The sequence below is a fragment of the Rhinatrema bivittatum genome, chromosome 3, assembly GCF_901001135.1.
Source record: "Rhinatrema bivittatum chromosome 3, aRhiBiv1.1, whole genome shotgun sequence".
In the NCBI taxonomy this organism is placed as follows: Eukaryota; Metazoa; Chordata; class Amphibia; order Gymnophiona; family Rhinatrematidae; genus Rhinatrema; species Rhinatrema bivittatum.
This window is the reverse complement of record NC_042617.1, coordinates 342,712,813-342,732,113: the sequence shown is the minus strand read 5'-3', so window position 1 is coordinate 342,732,113 and position 19,301 is coordinate 342,712,813. Positions and strand designations below refer to the sequence as shown.

Below are 19,301 nucleotides of genomic sequence, written 5' to 3'. Positions count from 1 at the left end.
CATACATTTGAGGACCTATGTTGGGGCATCAGAGAGCAAATTACAGTATCTCTGTGAGGAGAAGTTCGTATTGCCAAACTTAACTTGCATGAACAGTTTTGGATTTAACTTAAACACAGTAACCCCTAGAGGGCTCAATATGGAAACTGAATGGTACACTATAATTTGAGTAGATGTCATTTCTGTTTACTATGTTTTGGGTGACATTCTCTGGCGTTTAGGAAGTTTCTCTAAACACCGTTCACTGCATTGCTTCTTCCGGTTTTGAAACGTTTGGTGCCAATTCATGTGACCGTCATAATGGACTGTGTAAATAAGGGACGTAACATTAAATGTGATCATCCTAACATTTTTTTGATTTTACAGAAATAAAAGGACACTGTTTACAGCTATGTGAATGCGATAACCCCCTGATGCAGAAACAATTTTGAAATGCAGACCGTGTCGGAGATGTAGTTTCATTAAGATAAGTTTTATATGCAATTTAAAATAAAGCTCAAAAAAATTCTCTTTAGCACAAACTCATGCCAAATTATTATTTATAAGACAATGAAGGTTGTGAGAACGGTAGTGTCTATTATGATGGCTATATTTTTTGAGTGTATATTGGTTTAAGGGAAAGTGGCTTTGTGGATTTATGGTTTTCAATTTTCCTTGTATTCACGCTATGATTTATTGAACACTATCTTAAGTACCAGTGATACAGCAAAGTTTTTCTTTTGTCTTTATCTGCTGGTAGGGGAGAAAAACTCATTCGTCTGGACTGATCTGGGGGATAAGGAACCTTAGCTCCCAGAATACAATTCATATCACACAGGAAACAGTAATCCACAGAGTTTAGAAGCCAAAGAAACCACCAATCCTTAACATCCACTTAACTTACAATTTCTGATCCAACTTTATTGAAATAAGACCAAATTAGTCCTCGAGTCACCCAATTCTCCAGCGGCTCTGTCTTTTTAATATTCTGAATTAGTTTACTCCTTGGAAACCAATTTGAGATTTCTCTTAAATTATTCAATTCAGAGAGATTCTAACTCAGAGACTCAGGGTTTGCAAATCTATCTCATGCATATTCATTATGGTAATCCTGAAAACCCACCTGACTAGGTATGCCTCCAGGAGAGGGTTGGGAAACTAGGCTTAGATGATTCTCTGACCATAAAGTGCATTACTCCAATTGTTTTCAAGAATCAGGCTGATGCAACCATGTTCAGAATATGTTCATTAGGGCATATCCTGAAAACTGGACTGGCTAGAAGAGTCACAAGGACAGTTTTGAAAACCTCTGTTCTGCCATGTTGCAAATCAATGTTAATAAACAGTTTTCAGCAATAAACTTAGATAAAACTTTTACAAAATGTTTCCTATGGTTCAGCTCTGCTGGCTGCTTACTTCTCTCAGTTGCCACAAAGGTTATTTAGCCTCATGCCACCTGTATTTTTTGAAAGCTAGGCTCTGTGTACAAGAAAGTTCCCATGCTTATATATTCCCTACCTAAATCTGAACTTGAGCAAAGAGAGGTTAAATGTCATGTTCAAGGTGAGAAAGAGGGATAGATCTATTAATTAAATCAGCCTCCAGGTTTCACAGTTTTATATTTTAACTACTGTATTAACTTTCGGCGACTCCCACCGGCGTCCCTCTTCGCGCCCACCCGATCCCGGCATCAACCGCCAAACTTCTCCTCCTCTGCCGGGGCTCACGAGGCCCAATCAGAGCTAGAGCCCACTCAAAATCCAGCGAGCCGAGCAGAGGAGGCCAACAGAGACAAAATTTAAAACGAAAAAAAAAAAAAAGGAAGACAGAAAGAGGGAAAAGAAACGAAGCCACCGAGCCAACGTGGTGAGTCAGACACAACCCCTGAAAGGCACCAGGCCTATCAGAAGGCGCAGAAGAGACCTTTAAATTTCAGTGACTCCCACTGGCGTCGCACGCCCAAAGGAGCACGACCTAAGGAGCATGCCCCTTAGCGCTCCCCTTGGAGAGACCCAGGACCAGGGCCTCTCCCTTTCGCAGTCTGCTTAACCAACACCGCCCCTTACATCCAAACTCCAGCAATCATCCATCCTTTTCATTCATCCTTCCAGCTTTCGCCAACAACCACACAACCTCCTCAAGCACCTTCCCACAATCACTCCGACCTCATCACGCATAATCCAGCACTCATCATGATCTCACTAAGCATACCCCTGAACCCATACTGAGCTCATCAAACACCCTCAAACACTCATCCGGATCTCTGCAATCAGACTCCAGCTCATATCAGTATCTCTGCAAACCTCACCAAACTGCAGACTACAGCACGACTCCCAACTTCACCAAGCATACTCCAGCACCCTTTCTGATCTTACTAAACACCCTCAAGCACACATCTGGATCTCTTCAAGCACACTCCATACTCCAGGATCTCTGAAAACTTCACCAAACTCCATCCTACTGCAATCATCTTGATCACACCAGACACTATCCAGCACTCTTCCCGAACTCACCAAACTACAGCATACAAGTATCAGATAGCATAAAGCAGACTCCAGTTCGCTCCTGGATCTCATCTCAACAAACTCCATCCCTCAGCAATCACATCAAACACCATCCAACAAGCTTTCGACTTCACCATGCATACTCCATTTCTCTTCCAGAGATCATCAAATTTCAACCTTCAGCAAACATCCTAATCTAACCAAGCTCTAAGATCGATCTGGTACAGCTCCCACTTTGCTTTCAACATAACTCAACACTCTTCCTTCTCTCAACGAGCTCACACCAGCTAAACATAAAAATCATCTAGAAAGTCAGACATACCAATGATGGCCACATCCACCACCACACAAGACAAAGATACCTAATAAACATACCACTAATGGAAAATATCAAAGACACACTATGTCTCACCTTCTTGCTCATAAATGCTCAATCCCTAACCAAAAAATACATGTTAATAGCTGATATACTACAAGAAAAAAAACCCTGATTTCATAGCCATAACAGAAACATGGTTCAAAAATACCGATCAAGTACTAATGAACCAAATTGACAACAGTGCATATGACACCTTCTCAATCCCTCGCAAGTACCGAAGAGGAGGTGGGCTGCTCCTCATTATAAAGAAACATTTCTCAATGAAAGTGATCCCACACAATCTCCCAAAACAATTTGAAATATCTCTGACTCACAAAACTTACAAATTTGCCTAGTATACTGCCCACCCAAGCTTCTAGATAACGATATCTCTCCGCTACTGGAATTCCTAATTACAAACATAAGTATGAAAAAAACCTACCATCATCCTTGGCGACTTCAATCTGCACACAGATACAAATCCCAGAACGCAAAATTGCCAAACACTACTAGACATGCTTTCAAGCCTAAACTGCAACCTACAAGTGAACAACCCCACACACAAAGTGGGTCACACACTAGACCTGATTTTTATGAATAACTATTTCTCAGACACATCTATTACATACAAACCAGTCCCCTGGTCCGATCACTACCTCATACAATGCATGACGAAAACTAAGATCAACAACGCAACAAAAACAAACGAATCACAACGAACATTCAAATACCGACCTCCCTTCCAAACCAACCTTCTCCAACAAGAACTTGGGAAACAACTTGCAAACCTGGACCTCTCAAATATAAACAACGCTATCAACTCCTGGTTTCAAATTACAGAAGACACGGCAAATTTTATAAACCCTGAGAAACTTAAGCAAATAAAAAATCATAAGGAACAAAAGAACCCATGGTTCAATTCGCAACTAAGAAACATGAAATCAAACCTGAGGAAATGTGAAAAAGAATGGCAAATAAACAAGTGCTCCATAACTCTGCAGAGATATCGCACACAACTAGCCGCCTATAAAAAAATGATACTGAATACTAAACGTGACTACTACAGCAAAAAGATCAAAAACTCCAACAGCTCCAAATCCCTTTATAAACATTGGGGCGGATTTTAAAAGGCGCGCGAATAGCCTACTTTTGTTTGTGCTCCAGGCGCAAATAAAAGTACGCTGGATTTTAGTAGATACGCGCGGAGCCGCGCGTATCTGCTAAAATCCTGGATCGGCGCGCGCGCAAGGCTATGGATTTTGTATAGCCGGCGCGCACCGAGCCGCGCAGCCTACCCCCGTTCCCTCCAAGGCCGCTCCGAAATCGGAGCGGCCTCGGAGGGAACTTTCCTTTGCCCTCCCCTCACCTTCCCCTCCCTTCCCCTACCTAACCCACCCGCCCGGCCCTGTCTAAACCCCCCCCCCTTACCTTTGTCGGGGGATTTACGCCTCCCGGAGGGAGGCGTAAATCCCCGCGCGCCAGCGGGCCTCCTGCGCGCCGGGCCGCGACCTGGGGGCGGGTACGGAGGGCGCGGCCACGCCCCCGGACCGCCCCCGAACCGCCCCGGACCGCCTCCCGGCGCGCAGGGCCCTGCTCGCGTAAATCCGCCCGGTTTTGGGCGGATTTACGCGAGCAGGGCTCTGAAAATCCGCCCCATAGTTAATAACCTCATTTCTGAAAACATCAACCCCACCACAACAGAATCCAAAAATTTAAGCCAAGACTTAGCGACATTCTTCAAGAACAAAATAACCAAATTAACGGATGCCCTCAGACTCCTCAATTGAAGAAAACCAAATAGACACTTCAACCCCAACAACATGGTCTAATTTCGAACCAATATCCACCACGGAAACAGAAAAAATGCTAAGAAAAATAAACCTAGCTCGACATGACCTAGACACCATCCCCACACGAGAACTAAAGGAAATTGCTCATTCCATAGCCCCAACAGTAGCAGCAATTATCAATAAATCTCTAGAAGAAGGGGAACTACCAGTAAAGTTAAAAACGGCAACAATAAGACCAATACTAAAAAGAAAGAACATAAACCCAAATGACCTGAACAACTACCGTCCAATATCAAATCTACCCCTACTTGCAAAACTAACAGAGAAAGCGGTACTGAAACAACTTAACGAACACCTCGAGAACTACAAAATACTGTACCCCACCCAACACAGATTTAGGAAAAACCTCAGCACGGAAACTCTACTGCTCAACCTATCCAACAATATATTAAGAGGCTTCGAGAACAAAATCAATCATTTACTAATCCTGCTTGACCTTTCCACTGCATTCGACACAGTCGACCACAAAAAGGTAATATCTTGTCTAGTAAACATAGGGCTCTCTGGCAAAACTCTGGGCTGGTTCACTTCTTACCTAAAAGACAGCTGTTGAGTACAGGTGTTGAGACAGCTGTGATGTGGTCTGATTTCTTTTTGCCAGTTAGGACTCTCACTGCGGGACAGCATCTGATGCTTCATTGTTGATGGCGACTTTGAAGTCGCCATCAACAACGAAGCATCAGATGCCGTCCCTCTCAAAACAGGAGTGCCACAAGGATCCGCTCTCTCGGCCACACTCTAATATTTATCGTCTTCCTCTATGCCAACTCCTATCAAGCCTAGGCGTGGCTTATTACATGTATGCCGATGACATACAACTCCTCATTCCAATTACCTCCACCATCGAAGATGCAATGATACTTGCTGCCTCTCACCTAAACTCGATAAAAAAATTTGCTAAACCACCTAAAACTATGTCTAAACATGAGCAAAACTGAATGCATCCTAATCAAAAGAAAAAACTCAGGATCCAAAACCACCCCGTCTTTCCATATAGACAACATCCACATACAACTTAAAGACAACGTAAAAGACCTCTGTTTCTGGATCGACAGTGAACTAACATACAAAAAGCACATCAGAACTAAAACAAGAGAAGGTTTCCACAAACTCCAAATACTTAAACACCTAAAACCTATGCTTCACCAACAACATTTCCGAACCATCTTACAATCTCTCATCTTCACCAGCCTTGATTACTGCAATTCACTCTTGATAGGTCTACCTAAAGCGACCTTAAAACCACTTCAACTACTGCAGAATGCCGCAGCGAGAGTCCTAACTGGCAAAAAGAAATCAGACCACATCACACCTGTACTCAACAGCCTACGCTGGCTTCCAGTCGAAAAAAAGAATTGAATTCAAACTACTTACAATTCTTCACAACGCAATTCACAAAACAGATAACACGGCCCTTGACAATGTCATACATGTACACAGAGCGCAACGTCCAACTAGAACAACAAGTAAATTACAGCTGGAAATACCATCAATTCCATTAAATGTTTTGAAAAATTTACTTGTAAGATTTTACTTTTGATGTTCCTCAGTTCTCGCAGTTCAATGTCAAATGTAATATGTTGTTGTACCTGTAAACCGGGGTGAAGGCCAATAGCTATACCTCGGTATAGAAAAATGCTTAAATAAAATAAAACTTCCAGATTTTGGCTTATAAATTTTTCACTGTTTTTCCCAACTGAAATTTGAAAGGTGGCTACCAGTGTACATTATGAAACTAACGACCCACAGTAAAGCCTCTTGTAGCGAACTTATGCACTGAAGAACAGCCACACATGGATACACGGGGGCAGATATTCAGCGTTTTAGCCAGATAAGTAGGACTTATCTAGCTATGTGGTGACCGCTGAATATCTGGCTGTGTTCAGCAGGCACCACTTAGCCAGATAAGCCACTTATCTGCTCAATAGCTAGCTGGATATCCAGGGGACAGGCAATGGGAGTAACAGGGTGGCGTTTCTTAGCCAGATAAGTGCAGATACTCAGACTTATCCAGTTAAGTTAATCAGACAAATCAGACCTGCCATACAGCAGGTCTAACTTGTTCAGAAATAACTTATCTGGCTAAGTAGTTCCAAATACAGGGATATTCAACAGCATAGCTGTGCTGCTGAATATCCCATATAAGTTAGCCAGATAAGTCTTATCCAGCCGAATAACTCTGAATATTGGGCCCCTGATATTTTTCTGAGATGATTTAATGCTTGGACTTTCACAGCCATTTTATAACCAAGGATTTTTCAGCTTTGAAATCTAATTTAGAAACTACAGTGTCCCCTCGACTTACAAACTCAATTCGTTCACAAGGGCTGGTTGTAACTCAAGTTGGTTGTAAAGTCAAGACTATTTTTCCATAAGAAATAATGGAAATACCCATAATGCGTTCCGAACCTCCCAAAGCACCCCTTACTTAACCTTTTCATAATAAAAAAGGGTTGTATAATGTGAGTAATTACCAGAAACACCTATCATTTTCCTAGTGTACTCACCAAAAAGTTATAAAATGTGCCTAGCCTATCAGAAACAATTTCATACTGTACTCACCATTCAAGCTGACATCTTTGGCTTGCAAGAAGGGAGGATGCCCCCCTCCCCACCCCCTCAGAGCACATCTCTGGCCCCCAAACACTCATTTCCCCCTCCCAGCATACTCATTCCTCCCCTCCTGATCCCTTGCTGTAGCCAGCTGAGTGCTACACTCCCTTTCTGCTGCTGTACACAAGCTTCCTTGGTCACCAGTGATGTTGCTTGCTGCAAATCTGTGTCGGGTCTGCTTACGTGCTCCTGTGAACATTTGCAGCTCTGGGTGCGCCCGAGATGGACAGGCGTCATCGGCGGCGGCAGCAGCCAATCACTGCAACAGCAGGGCAGAAGTCCCACCCACCAAGCCCAAAAAATCACGATTGACAGTAAAAAAAAACAAAACCCCAATTAGAAGCAACCGCAAGCACGAGCGGATACACATGGCCTTGGCCGGCATTCAGGTTGTAACTCAAAACTAAAATTTTGGTTGTAACCAAGGTTGTTCATACATCAAACTGGTTGTAACTCGAGGGTCCACTATACCAGAAACTTCAACCACATATAAAAGGCCACTGATAATCTACATATATATATATCCCTACCCTATCCTGGCATGCAACATTGGTATTTACAATGGCATATTCATGGATGGGAGTGCTGCTTGCTTTGACATCTGCAATTTAATAAGCATACAATTATTTTATGCAATATAAAAATGGAACATTTACAGTATCATTTCTTAACGAAGAAAAGGAGCAAATGCAATGTGTTATCTATTTGTATCTAGACTCAGGAGGTAAGAGGAATTAAGTTGGTGCTATTCCAAAGCTTTCAACATTTGCCCATTTCGTATAGGGGAGAGCACTGCAGTATTTATCCATAGTGTAGGCTCACAGTAATAAGTGCTGTGTTGGGTTTTTTATTATTATATACTTAGCTAACGCCTTTACATTGGCAGCTCAAGACAAGCTCCATTCAGGTAAAGCTAAAGTTGATTACTAGTGAAGCCTGTTGGAAAATCTGTGCACGATATACTGTTCTGTAACATATCAAAGGCCCTGCAGCTTTAACCTACTAGAACACAAAGAACTCTTTGCTGCCAAGCAGCTCTCCAGATGAGCAGGCCACCTTCTTCCAGGACGATTGCTATAACTGTTCTACATTGGAGAGGTAGCAACCACCTGGTAATGTCATCAGTTGGAAGTATTCTTCATTTACCACTGTTTTTGCCATGAAAAAAGGTTCAACATCCACACAAAGGAACTTGATTAGAAAAGAGAGAGGTGGGAACATAAGTTGACAACACTGTGAAAAGACTATCATTACCGCTTATTTATATCATGCCATGAGACAATGCGGTTATGCATTAGAATGCAGTAATGTTAATATTTGATGGAAACACTAAATTCCTCACTGGCTCTTGCTCCTTCTCCCAAGGCTCATTAAATTATTTCACTGTGAATTGGCCTAATAAAGTCACTAAGAAAATACTTGCACTGTGCTGTGCAACAAATGATAATGAAACAGATGATGCAGACTGCTTGGCCACTTTAGAGCGGACAGGTTAATTGCTTGGTACAGGACTGCAGCAATTTCTTTTTACAACTGTCTGTCACTGAAGTGCAGTACAGGTAAGCAACTAACAGCCATTTGGAGAAACAAGTTAATGGGATTCAGTCAGATTTTCAATGGAAAGGTGCTCACATCTCTATGACCACCTGAAAACAGGTGCTGACTGACACTCTGACAGCCTACACAAAGGTCTAGACGGTGTGTGGACATGCTGGTCTAACAGGTAGCGACTGAGTTAGTGTGCAAAGGACTGCTGCTGTGTGCAGTCTAGTGCCTCCATGACCACTGTAGCACCGGGGTTCACAGTCTGCTCCCAGATGCTACGACGGCATAGTCTGGTGACTTAAGCAACTTCTGGACAGTAACATTTCAGGTAAAGAAGAAAATAAAATACTGCACATTATGGCTTCTTCTTCAAAGTAAAAAGAGAAGAAGCAGAACTTTCTTTTCGCACACATGCACTACTAAGAATATGCCTTTGGATTAAAGCAGTTTTCTTCTGTCTGGGCACTCAGATACCTGAGATTCAGGTTAAAGTCCAAGAGGGGAGACTAATCATTTTTACAAAAGCACTTCATCCCCCCCATCAATCAAATCAGTAAATAGAGAGAAGATCCCCTGGCAGCAGTTCAGAAAAGTCTTTCATTATATGACAGAATTGCTTTCAAGCAAAAAGAGGTTACAGGGACAAAATGTGTTTCCCTAAAAAAAAAAAAAAAAGTACCATTTCTAGGAAATCTAAGAGCCTTCTTTGCAACTCTGGACTCCTGAAATGTTCTAGAAAAAGGCATTATGACCAGGTAGCACAAACATCCAGTGCACAGACTCTGTGTGCTGCGCTTGGTGCTATATTTGCAGTGTGATGATTCGCATGCCAATTCCAGACCTGCAATCATCTGGGAGGCAGGGAGAGGAATGAAGGTGCAAGGCTTGTGCTACAGTAAACCGTAAGCCAAGCTTTTACAAAATGTATCTAATACGAAAATATTTCTGACTAGCAGACGCAAAAGCATACCAGTCCAACAGTTTGTGTCATCAGCTGAGTGCTTCGGAAGAATTTCTCATATCTGATGGCTACTCGCTTGTTAGTTACTCTAGGGTCAAGGGTTACCAACCTTTTGGGGATTTTGCAGCTGCTTAATTTTTTTCAAGCAGTTAACTGCCATATGGAAAACTGATTAATACAATAAATATGATTTCTAGATTTATAATGTATAAAACGTACATTAAACAAGAAATGGTTTCCGATACAAGCTGTCCTCTCCCTTCTGCCCTCCCTTTAATGCTCCTTCATAAGTACTATTCACCACCTTCACCATAGCCCCTTCCCCTCCACCAGTGAACCCTTCCTGAGTTTGTTTCCTGCTGCTTTTTCCTTTGCAGTCCCTTTTCTGGTTCTGTCCTTCTTGTCTGCCTCATTTGACCCCATCCTAAGGGATCACTCGCTTGCTTCCAAACCCATGGCCCCTTCCCTAATGCCTTCTGTCCTCTCCCCTCCTGGGTCCCCTTCCCTGGTCCTCCCCATCCTGCCCCTCCATGTCCTCTTACTGAGTGCTACACCCCTCCCCATGGCCCCTTCCTGAGTGCCTTGGCTCCTGTCCTCTTCCCTTTGTGGCCCCTTCCCTCTCCCCACGGCTCCATCCCCAGCGCACTTATTTACTGGTATTTAATAACCACCTTTTGAATAACAAATTCAAAGATAGGATACAACATACTCAAAAAAGGTAAGGTACAGTCTGAAGGACTCAACTTGATAGTCATCAGTGACAGAACTAAACTAGACAAAATGCAGAACAGGACTAAGAATACAACATCGCAATAAAAATCAACACAGGACTGGGTTTTGGGGTTGATGCTTATGGTTTGTTGTACGGTTTGTATGCTTGTGTTTTGTGAGTGTTGGATGTTATCTGTTGTACACTGTTTTGATAGCTTTGGCAGTATATAAAAGTTTTTAAAATAAATAAGAAGAGAAGAAATGTCTCTGCACTGCAATAGAGTGTAACATTTTCAAGGCACTCATAAATACGACCATCTCAGTAAGAGTAGATTGCAGCAGCATATTTAAAGCACCCCATAAGGTGCCAGTTTATAGCACACCCTCCTGTCCTCCTCCCTCTTACGGCCCTTTCCAAGTGCTTTCGCTTCTATGCTCTCCCTCTTGCCCTCTCCTCCCTGTGATCACTTCTCTGCCCCTTTCCGAGTGCTAAACTCACTACGGCCCCTTTGTTCCTTCCCTCCAATCCCCACCATGGCCATACAATCCCTCAGTACAGCTTTTTCCCCCCCTCACTTTCAGGCCTGCACGACAGCCAGAAGTACTCCCCCTGCTTGCTGCTGCCTCTGGTTGTGTGGAGCAGCAGCAGCTGAAGGAGCTGATAGCAACAAGTTTCCCTCTCCTCCTCTCTGCAGAGCTTCAGACTCCTTGAGATTATAATCAGCTGCACTCTTCCCCACCTCTTCTTCATGCCGGTTTGGGCTTCTTGAGGCTGCAATCCGTGAAGTGGGCTTAGGCAGCAAGAACCTTAGAGCAGGGCTCCTCAGATGCGAGGTCAGCCTGCTCTATTTCTCAGCAGCTGTGCTTTGGTTGCCTCTCTTTTTGTGAACCCCTTGTGGTGGTCTCATGGACCCTAGGTTGGGAACCACTGCTCTAGGTACATCAGCAGTTCTCAGTCTGTGTCACTCAATGAGCCACATTAACAAGACAAGTCTCAGAGTTATAACACCTTTTGGAACTCGGCATTTAAATATTTATTCTATTTTGCCCTGCACTTGTGCTCAGTGGAGGCTATTTCTTAGATGCCTGAAGATGCAGTTGGACTACTCCTTGAGGACAATTCTGATGAGGGTTATGGAGAGGCTCAGTTTTTGGTTTTTTTTTAACATGGGAATCTTTATATCTGGCTAAACACAATAAGTATTTGCTCACAGCAATGGATAAGAAAATAAGAAAAAAAAAAAAAAAAAAAAGAAAAACAAAATCTCAGGTGTCCTGGGGACACAGACTGCATAATTTGCAGGCCTGCTTCTTGAACCAGAGGTGCAGGTACATGCCTGTTCCTTGGATTACACGGCTGTAAAAGGAGATGTATGAAAGATCATTAAGTGTCCAAAAAGAAAATCAAATTAAACCATAAACCCCAGCAATGCTTCTTGTAACCTTGGATAAGCCGCTTCATCCTCCATTACCTCAGATACATACTTAAGACTGTACTGAGGCAATGGAAGAAATACCTACTTACCTGATCTGTAATTCACTCTGAGTTCAGATTTGAAAAGGCAAGTAATTAATACAAATACTTTCTGAATACAAATGGAGAAAAAAAACAACACTCCCAATTATAATCTGCAAGAAAATTTGATATTAAGAAACTTACACATGGAAATACAGAGGAAAAAAAAAAAAGTTTACCTTACTTCAGCTGGTGTATTTTGGGAGTAGGGATTTGCAGAACAGGCCAGAATCTTAACTACTGCTCCAGGGTGATATGTTTCCAGGATATGTACTGCTGTGGGATAAACTGGTTCCTCAAATGCAAGCTCCACATAATCCTGGCTGTGGAAGCTCGGTGGAGTCCTCCTGAAAGGCCGTCGTGAGCTCACACACTGATCCCACCAGGTTCCATAAGTTCGAAACACAGCAGTCTGAGTAAAGTCACCAGAACTTGGATAAACATTTGGGATGCCTGCCAGATTCCACATGGTGTAGGACATACTGTTTTCACTACCGTAATGAGAGCTGAAATCCAGCACTTCTTTGGCATATTGGACGGCCTCAGCAGACATCGGCAAGGCTCGGCTATTAGATTCCATAGCCCTTCGGCTGTTCATTTCTCCCCGAGTAGCGGTCCGGGCTCGACGCCGAAGGCAGATATAGTAAAACATGCTCAGAACTGTTAACATGGGAAACAGTAACATGGATGTTCTGAGGTAGCTACAGGTCTAGTATCTTCAGCACCATTCACTGGCACTTTGTTTAGAATTTTGAGAAACAGACTGCAGGATGAAAGAACGATAAACACTGTCATCCCAGACACTAATGTGCAGCAGAACAAAAACACACAAAAATAATTTTGATAGCCAAACTCATTCAGGCAATAAAATTGTAATCATTTGAGCCATCATGAACAGTGATTGCAAGTTAAAAGCAACTAGATCAACAAGTCCTAGACAAAAAAAGGTGCAAAGAGGCAGTAGATATAGATTAAGTAACATGGAAGAGCAGAGCCCTATGACACTCCCCAGCAAAATGTTTCCAGAATGATCTTTAAAGAGAAAAGATTCAAACCAGACTTTTACGGTCAGGGATATTGATATGCAGACATTACAGATAAAGCACAGGACTGCTTCTACAGCCAAGTCCAAAAGCAAAGCATATTCAAGCTGCATTAAGAACATAAGAACATAAGAAAATGCCATACTGGGTCAAGACCAAGGGTCCATCAAGCCCAGCATCCTGTTTCCAACAGTGGCCAATCCAGGCCATAAGAACCTGGCAAGTACCCAAAAACTAAGTCTATTCCATGTTACCGTTGCTAATAGCAGTGGCTATTCTCTAAGTGAACTTAATAGCAGGTAATGGACTTCTCCTCCAAGAACTTATCCAATCCTTTTTAAACACAGCTATACTAACTGCACTAACCACATTCTCTGGCAACAAATTCCAGAGTTTAATTGTGCGTTGAGTAAAAAAGAACTTTCTCCAATTAGTTTTAAATGTGCCCCATGCTAACTTCATGGAGTGCCCCCTAGTCTTTCTACTATCCGAAAGAGTAAATAACCGATTCACATCTACCCGTTCTAGACCTCTCATGATTTTAAACACCTCTATCATATCCCCCCTCAGTCGTCTCTTCTCCAAGCTGAAAAGTCCTAACCTCTTTAGTCTTTCCTCATAGGGGAGTTGTTCCATTCCCCTTATCATTTTGGTAGCCCTTCTCATCCTATTCTCGTATTGCAGGAGGAAAGTTTGAAGGACTCACTTATGGTCAACTGGTTGGCTTCAGGCAATCAGGAAGTGAAGCCAGTAGGCAAGGAAGTCCCCAGGTGCATGGCGAAACAGAAGCCCATGCACTTGAGGGATTTAATTGTGTATAGTTGCATACACATGCAGTTTAGAGGGAACATTACTGAATTATCAAGGCTACCCACCTCGAAAAGATGTGATCAGTAGTAAGCCATTACAGGCATCTTCTGTCAATCTAGTTCAGAGACTCTTTGCTGATGGTTTTATAAGGGGGACTGTCGGTGTTTGGTGCTGATAAGAACTTGTATTTTAAATGTTTGTGATCCTACAGGACATTTTTACGCTACATGTGCAAGGACTAGCCTGGCAGCTGAGTGGCAATGCTATGCACCGTCATGTGGAGGACCAGGGTTCAATTCCCAGATCAGTCAGAGCTGGGGGGTTATTGAAGAGGTTGCTCTCATATCCCCTGGGGGAGGGGGCTGGAGGAAGAAAGAGTTCAAACTACCTGATGACACCTAGAGGACAGATTTAGGGCCTATGATTGCAGGGTTTTGAAAGGAGCCCTGGGGCACAGTCATGTTCCCTCTAAACTGCATGTGTATGCAACTATGCACAATTAAATCCCTCAAGTGCATGGGCTTCTGTTTCGCCATGCACCTGGGGACTTCCTTGCCTACTGGCTTCACTTCCTGATTGCCTGAAGCCAACCAGTTGACCATAAGTGAGTCCTTCAAACTTGCCTCCTGCAATACGAGTATAGGATGAGAAGAGCAGTAATGGAACTTGCTGCTCTTGCCTGCAGCCAGTGAGTCCTCCCCTCTTCTGGTCTGCATTGGAGGTACTGCGAGGGTGGTATGAGGGGAGGAGCAGAGCTTGCTTTGGTTAGTTCAGCTGCATAGCTATGTTCCAGGTCCTGCCCCTGCCTGCAGTGCCACCAATCAGGAATCTTTCCTCCTGTAGCCTGCCTCTAACTAGAGTGGGAAGAAGAGGAGTAAAATGGATTGGAGTGGGGCTTGCTTCTTAAATTTGATCTCAGTGCCTGTCTCACTGTTACTGCCACTGTGACCTACTTTGAGGTATGGGTTGGGGAGAATGAGTAAAGCATGCTGTTTGAATTTTATCTCCTAGCCTATCCTTTTTTCCTGTGCCAGCATTGTGAAATGTTAATGAGGGTCACCAACAACAACCCAAAAAAGAGATTTAGAGGGAACACTGCAGACTGGAGGCATGCACCAATGACTGGGCTAAGTGAGCTAGGAGGATTTAAAATATATAAAAAAAAATTCCTCAGAAGTTGAGAATGATGGCTTATGATGCCATATAAAAGCAGAGGCTGTGTCTGACTGACAAGTATAGGGATACTCCACCTCCTACACAATCAGAAGATCTTTTTTCTGGCCTGTCTTCCCTACACCACAAATAAATACAATAACTCATTTTATGCTAATATACATACATACATAATAATATATATAAAATCTGATACTGCACTGCTATTTGCCTGTTGCAGGTCCAAACCCATTTTTTGGGGGGGGGGGGGGGGGGGGGGGGGGGGGGGGGGGGGAAGGAATGAATCAACTTTGTAAATTGAAAGTGCAAGTGAGATGGGACCTTGGACAGTATAGCTGTCATCCATGCAAGTCTGAAGTTTGCATGTTTAAATCCAGGCTGTGTGAAATTAGTAAAGCACTATGTATGTGCAATATTAATTCTGGTACCACATTCTTCAGGAGAAGCATAGCATGTGATGGTAAACAGTCTGCATTTATCCTGTCTAGAATTCCACTAACATGGATGTAACAAATATTGTAAATGTTGAGGGCTGACCCAATGCCTCAATGGCAGTTTTGCATGATGCCATGCAATGTGTCCCTGGTCCAATTCCCAGACTGGGTCTTCTGCTCCCTGGGGTCAGCTGGGTGGGAGTCGTGAGCATCAATAAGGGGGACACTTTGTAACTGGATTTGGAGCTCAAGATACAAGTCCCAGAAAGCTCCTGAGCCAAGGACTCTGCTACAAAGACCAGACTAGGAACAGCAGAAAGGAGTGTCAATAAAGATAGGGAGAAAAACCCTACTAGTTACAAAATGATGGCTCATTTCTCAGGGAATCCAGTACTGGCTCTGATTGAGCTCAGATTTAAAAAAGGAACTACTAGGCCAAAAAAAATAAAAACTCCAAACAACAAAAGATCTGTGAATATTTAACTGGTAATTGCTTGGTAACTAAGATACATACCATACAAACAACTATACTACTACTCTATCACCATGCCTACAGTACACAGCTAGGTTAAAAGAAGAACCGAAGTCCATGGAGTCCCACCTTATTCCCCTTACCTAACAACTATTTATGCTATAATCAACAGGAAAACAAATGAATTAATTAAATACATAACTGGCTAATTTTATAGAACAGCAATATATGTACTAGAAAAAATTTCCCTTGATAGATATTAAGGCCCACCCATGAATACCATCTCTGTAACCACTCTTTGGGCCTGATTTACTAAGGCTTTTGTTCCATTCTGTGTCTATGGGAAAAATGCTTAATAAATAAGGCCCTTTGTTTGTTGTGTTATAGCTATGAATGTCACTTTGTATATCATTGTGATCTATACATGGAATGACAGTACCAGCCTGTTCCCACTCAAGTGCACTGCTGATAAAAAAAAAAAAAAAAAGCCCCTCTTCTTTCCAAAGGCCCAAAACTACACAGAAGTGATCTTATTAAAAAAAAAAAATTCATAATTGTTTTAAGCGGCCAGACTGGCACTGATCCTGCTTATAGCTGTTCACAACATAATGGAAAAATTATGACAGGCTAAACATTAACCCAGAGGCAGTTTTCTCATAGATTTCTGGATTTCAAACAATCCATGGGACTAGGCCCTGGCAGTAACCTAAATTAACAAGCATTTAAAGCCATACTTCCTTTTTGCTTTCATAGGTGAGCCTCTTGCGTTTTGTTTTAAAAACACACCATAAAGAACAAAATCCTTAAACTGTCTTTATTCTCCCACACAGCATCTTTATGTTATTTCCCATTGTTGGGATTTTGAGCCTTGTCACTCTGATCACCCCAAATCTTAAGGGGTCTCATGCCCTTCCCCCCCTCACCTAACCAAACATCATAAGGAGGAATGAACATGGGCAGGGTTGACAAATCCCAAGAACATATTTACTGAATCCGACAAACTTTTACTGACAACCCAGCTTTTTACTTGATATACCTTTCACATAACAAACCATTGTAAACAGGATCTGCCCTAGAGCCCCAGGCCAAGTGGTATAGGGGAATGGGGAGGTTCCTGGATCCCTCTGAAGATCAAGCTGGGGGGGGGGGGGGCAGCTCACGCCTCTCTAGTCTGCATTTACTGTAACAGCTTCCTTTTATTAATAATTTTGAAGAAAAAAAAAGTAATAACACACCAGGAGGGAGAACCAAAAGACAGAAGAGGAATGTTTATTTTGTTTTTAGAAGTAGTTGGCAACCTTAATCAAAACAGCAGTTATTTCTACAGCAAAAACAAGGAAGAAAGTTCTGTGTTAGGCAGAATAATGCAAACCTGCACAGTGGTCATCTCTATTTATTTAAGCCAGTGTTCCCTCAACTCTCTCTCGGAGGCCACTCCTATCCAGTCAGGTTTTCAGGAGTCCACAATAAATATGCATGAGATAGACTTATATACCCTGGGTCTTCAATGCATGCAACGCTCTATTCTGCAGATTCATTAAGGATATTCTGAAAATGCAGTTGGTTAGGTATGCCTCCAGGGAAAAAGTTGGGAAAAAAACAACTGATTTAAGGAGTCCCACGAAACAGGAGAAGCAACCTAATGGTTAACAGCATCAGGCTACGAACCAGGGAGACATAGGTTCAAATCCTACTGCCATTCCTTGCCACTTTACCCTCCTTTGGCTCAAGTACAAACTCACATTATAAACCCTCTGAGGATAGGGTAATACCTACAAAAATCAGAATATAATTCAAATAAACAGAGCTATCAAACCAACTTCCGCTATCCCAGGCCAGCTCCAACAGCAGCTGCCTGGCCTTGCTTTCCTCCAGCGACCTTAGCACTATTCGGGGGGGGGGGGGGGGAGATTAGTCATGGGGTAGAAAGCAGCAGAATAAGAAAAGTAAAACCCAGAAAACTGCCAAATAATTACCTTTGAAAATATAATAGGCGGCTCTACCTGCGTAAACAGCTCCCAAATTCACCGTCTCTGTCAACTGCTGCCTCCTCTCTACAGCGCGCTGCCGGCCTGCCTCAGACCCTCCCCCCGTTACAGCCCCCAATCCGATGACACCCGAGCAGAGTTTACGGGAGCAACCAATAGCAAAACAGCACACATCCGAGCCCACGGCCAATCCTAACGCTGCTTTGATCGCAACTTTCATCACCAACGAAACCGAAGCAGCCTAGGCTGCTGATTGGCTGGAGGCCTTAATCGCCTTGACAGCCGAGCCGGAGGGCTGCACAGGTGTTTAGTTTTGTTTGTTTTAAACCGGACGATCCCGAATGAATGAATGAATAAATAAATAAAGTAAAGGGCACAAGAGCGGTGATAAGAAAGGCAGAGAGCAGGGGCTTTATGCACAAAGCGCTGGCTCTAGGGCGCATGTCTGCTAGAACGACCCCCGGCTCTACAGTGAAACCTCAGTGACGCATAAGGCGCTTAACTGCAAAATTAAAGCTGTTGCTGTTCCGCCTCCTCGAGAAAAACAAAAAAAACAAAAAACGCCACTCATCACTACTCAAACCCCAGGGACAGACTAGGACTGCGCGGCCTCGTCGCCAGCTCCGTACCGAAAAGGAAAGAGCGTGCAGCCAGCCTCGGATCGGCCGAGGGGAAGCGCACGCCCCGCCTTCTCCACATCTCTGGAGAGAGAGAGAGAGAGAGAAAAAAAGGGCGACAGCCTCTGCCCCGCGCTGTGCACGTGCACGGGAGCCTGACGCGTTGGGACTCTGACATACGTGGGAGGCCACGTTTTGCGCGGGAAAAAAAAAAGGCGTTTACGAAGACTCAGGCCGATACAGTAAAATCGGCGGGAGGGCCCAACGCGCGCGATCCAGTATTTAAATGAGGGCCCGCGGTAAAAAGAGGCGCTAGCCCTCCTCCCTCCCGTCCTCTATAGCTAGCGACTCCTGCCCGCTGAGGTGTCCCAGGCACCCCCTCCTTTTCTCCTGAGTCCAACACCAGCCGAGGAAGTGGTCATTGCTGTGGAGATCGTGGTTGAGGAGGATGGGGCCCTTGGGCTGGTCTCCAGCGGCTCGGACATACGTGGGAGGCCACGTTTTGCGCTGGAAAAAAAGGCATTTACGAAGACTCAGGCCGATACAGTAAAATCGGCGGGAGAGCCCAACACGCGCGATCCAGTATTTAAATGACGGCCCGCTGGCTGCGGGTAAGCCGCGAAACACCTGTCAGTCCTTGGCGACACACCTGTTGAGAATCGCTGCACTAGGGGAATTCTTTTCAGACAAATCTGATTGATTTTTTTGATTGGGTGACTAAAGAATT

The 19,301-nt window shown here is 43.6% G+C and overlaps 1 protein-coding gene across 2 annotated transcripts in view; it reads right to left on the bottom strand.

Moving 5' to 3' along the window:
- FBXL4 (F-box and leucine rich repeat protein 4) overlaps positions 1 to 18,601 on the bottom strand; it is a 140,447-nt gene extending 121,846 nt beyond the window's left edge. Inside the window, exons 1-2 of one of the 2 annotated variants that reach the window (XM_029595388.1) lie at positions 17,946 to 18,601; positions 12,217 to 12,800 (exon numbers count right to left, since the gene is read on the bottom strand). In XM_029595388.1, coding sequence (XP_029451248.1) covers positions 12,217 to 12,722 — 506 coding nt within the window. In that variant the 5' untranslated portion in view covers positions 12,723 to 12,800; positions 17,946 to 18,601. The remainder of the gene's footprint in view (positions 1 to 12,216; positions 12,801 to 17,945) is intronic. The other variant, XM_029595389.1, reaches the window with a different exon arrangement.
- Positions 18,602 to 19,301: the final 700 nt, after the last annotated feature.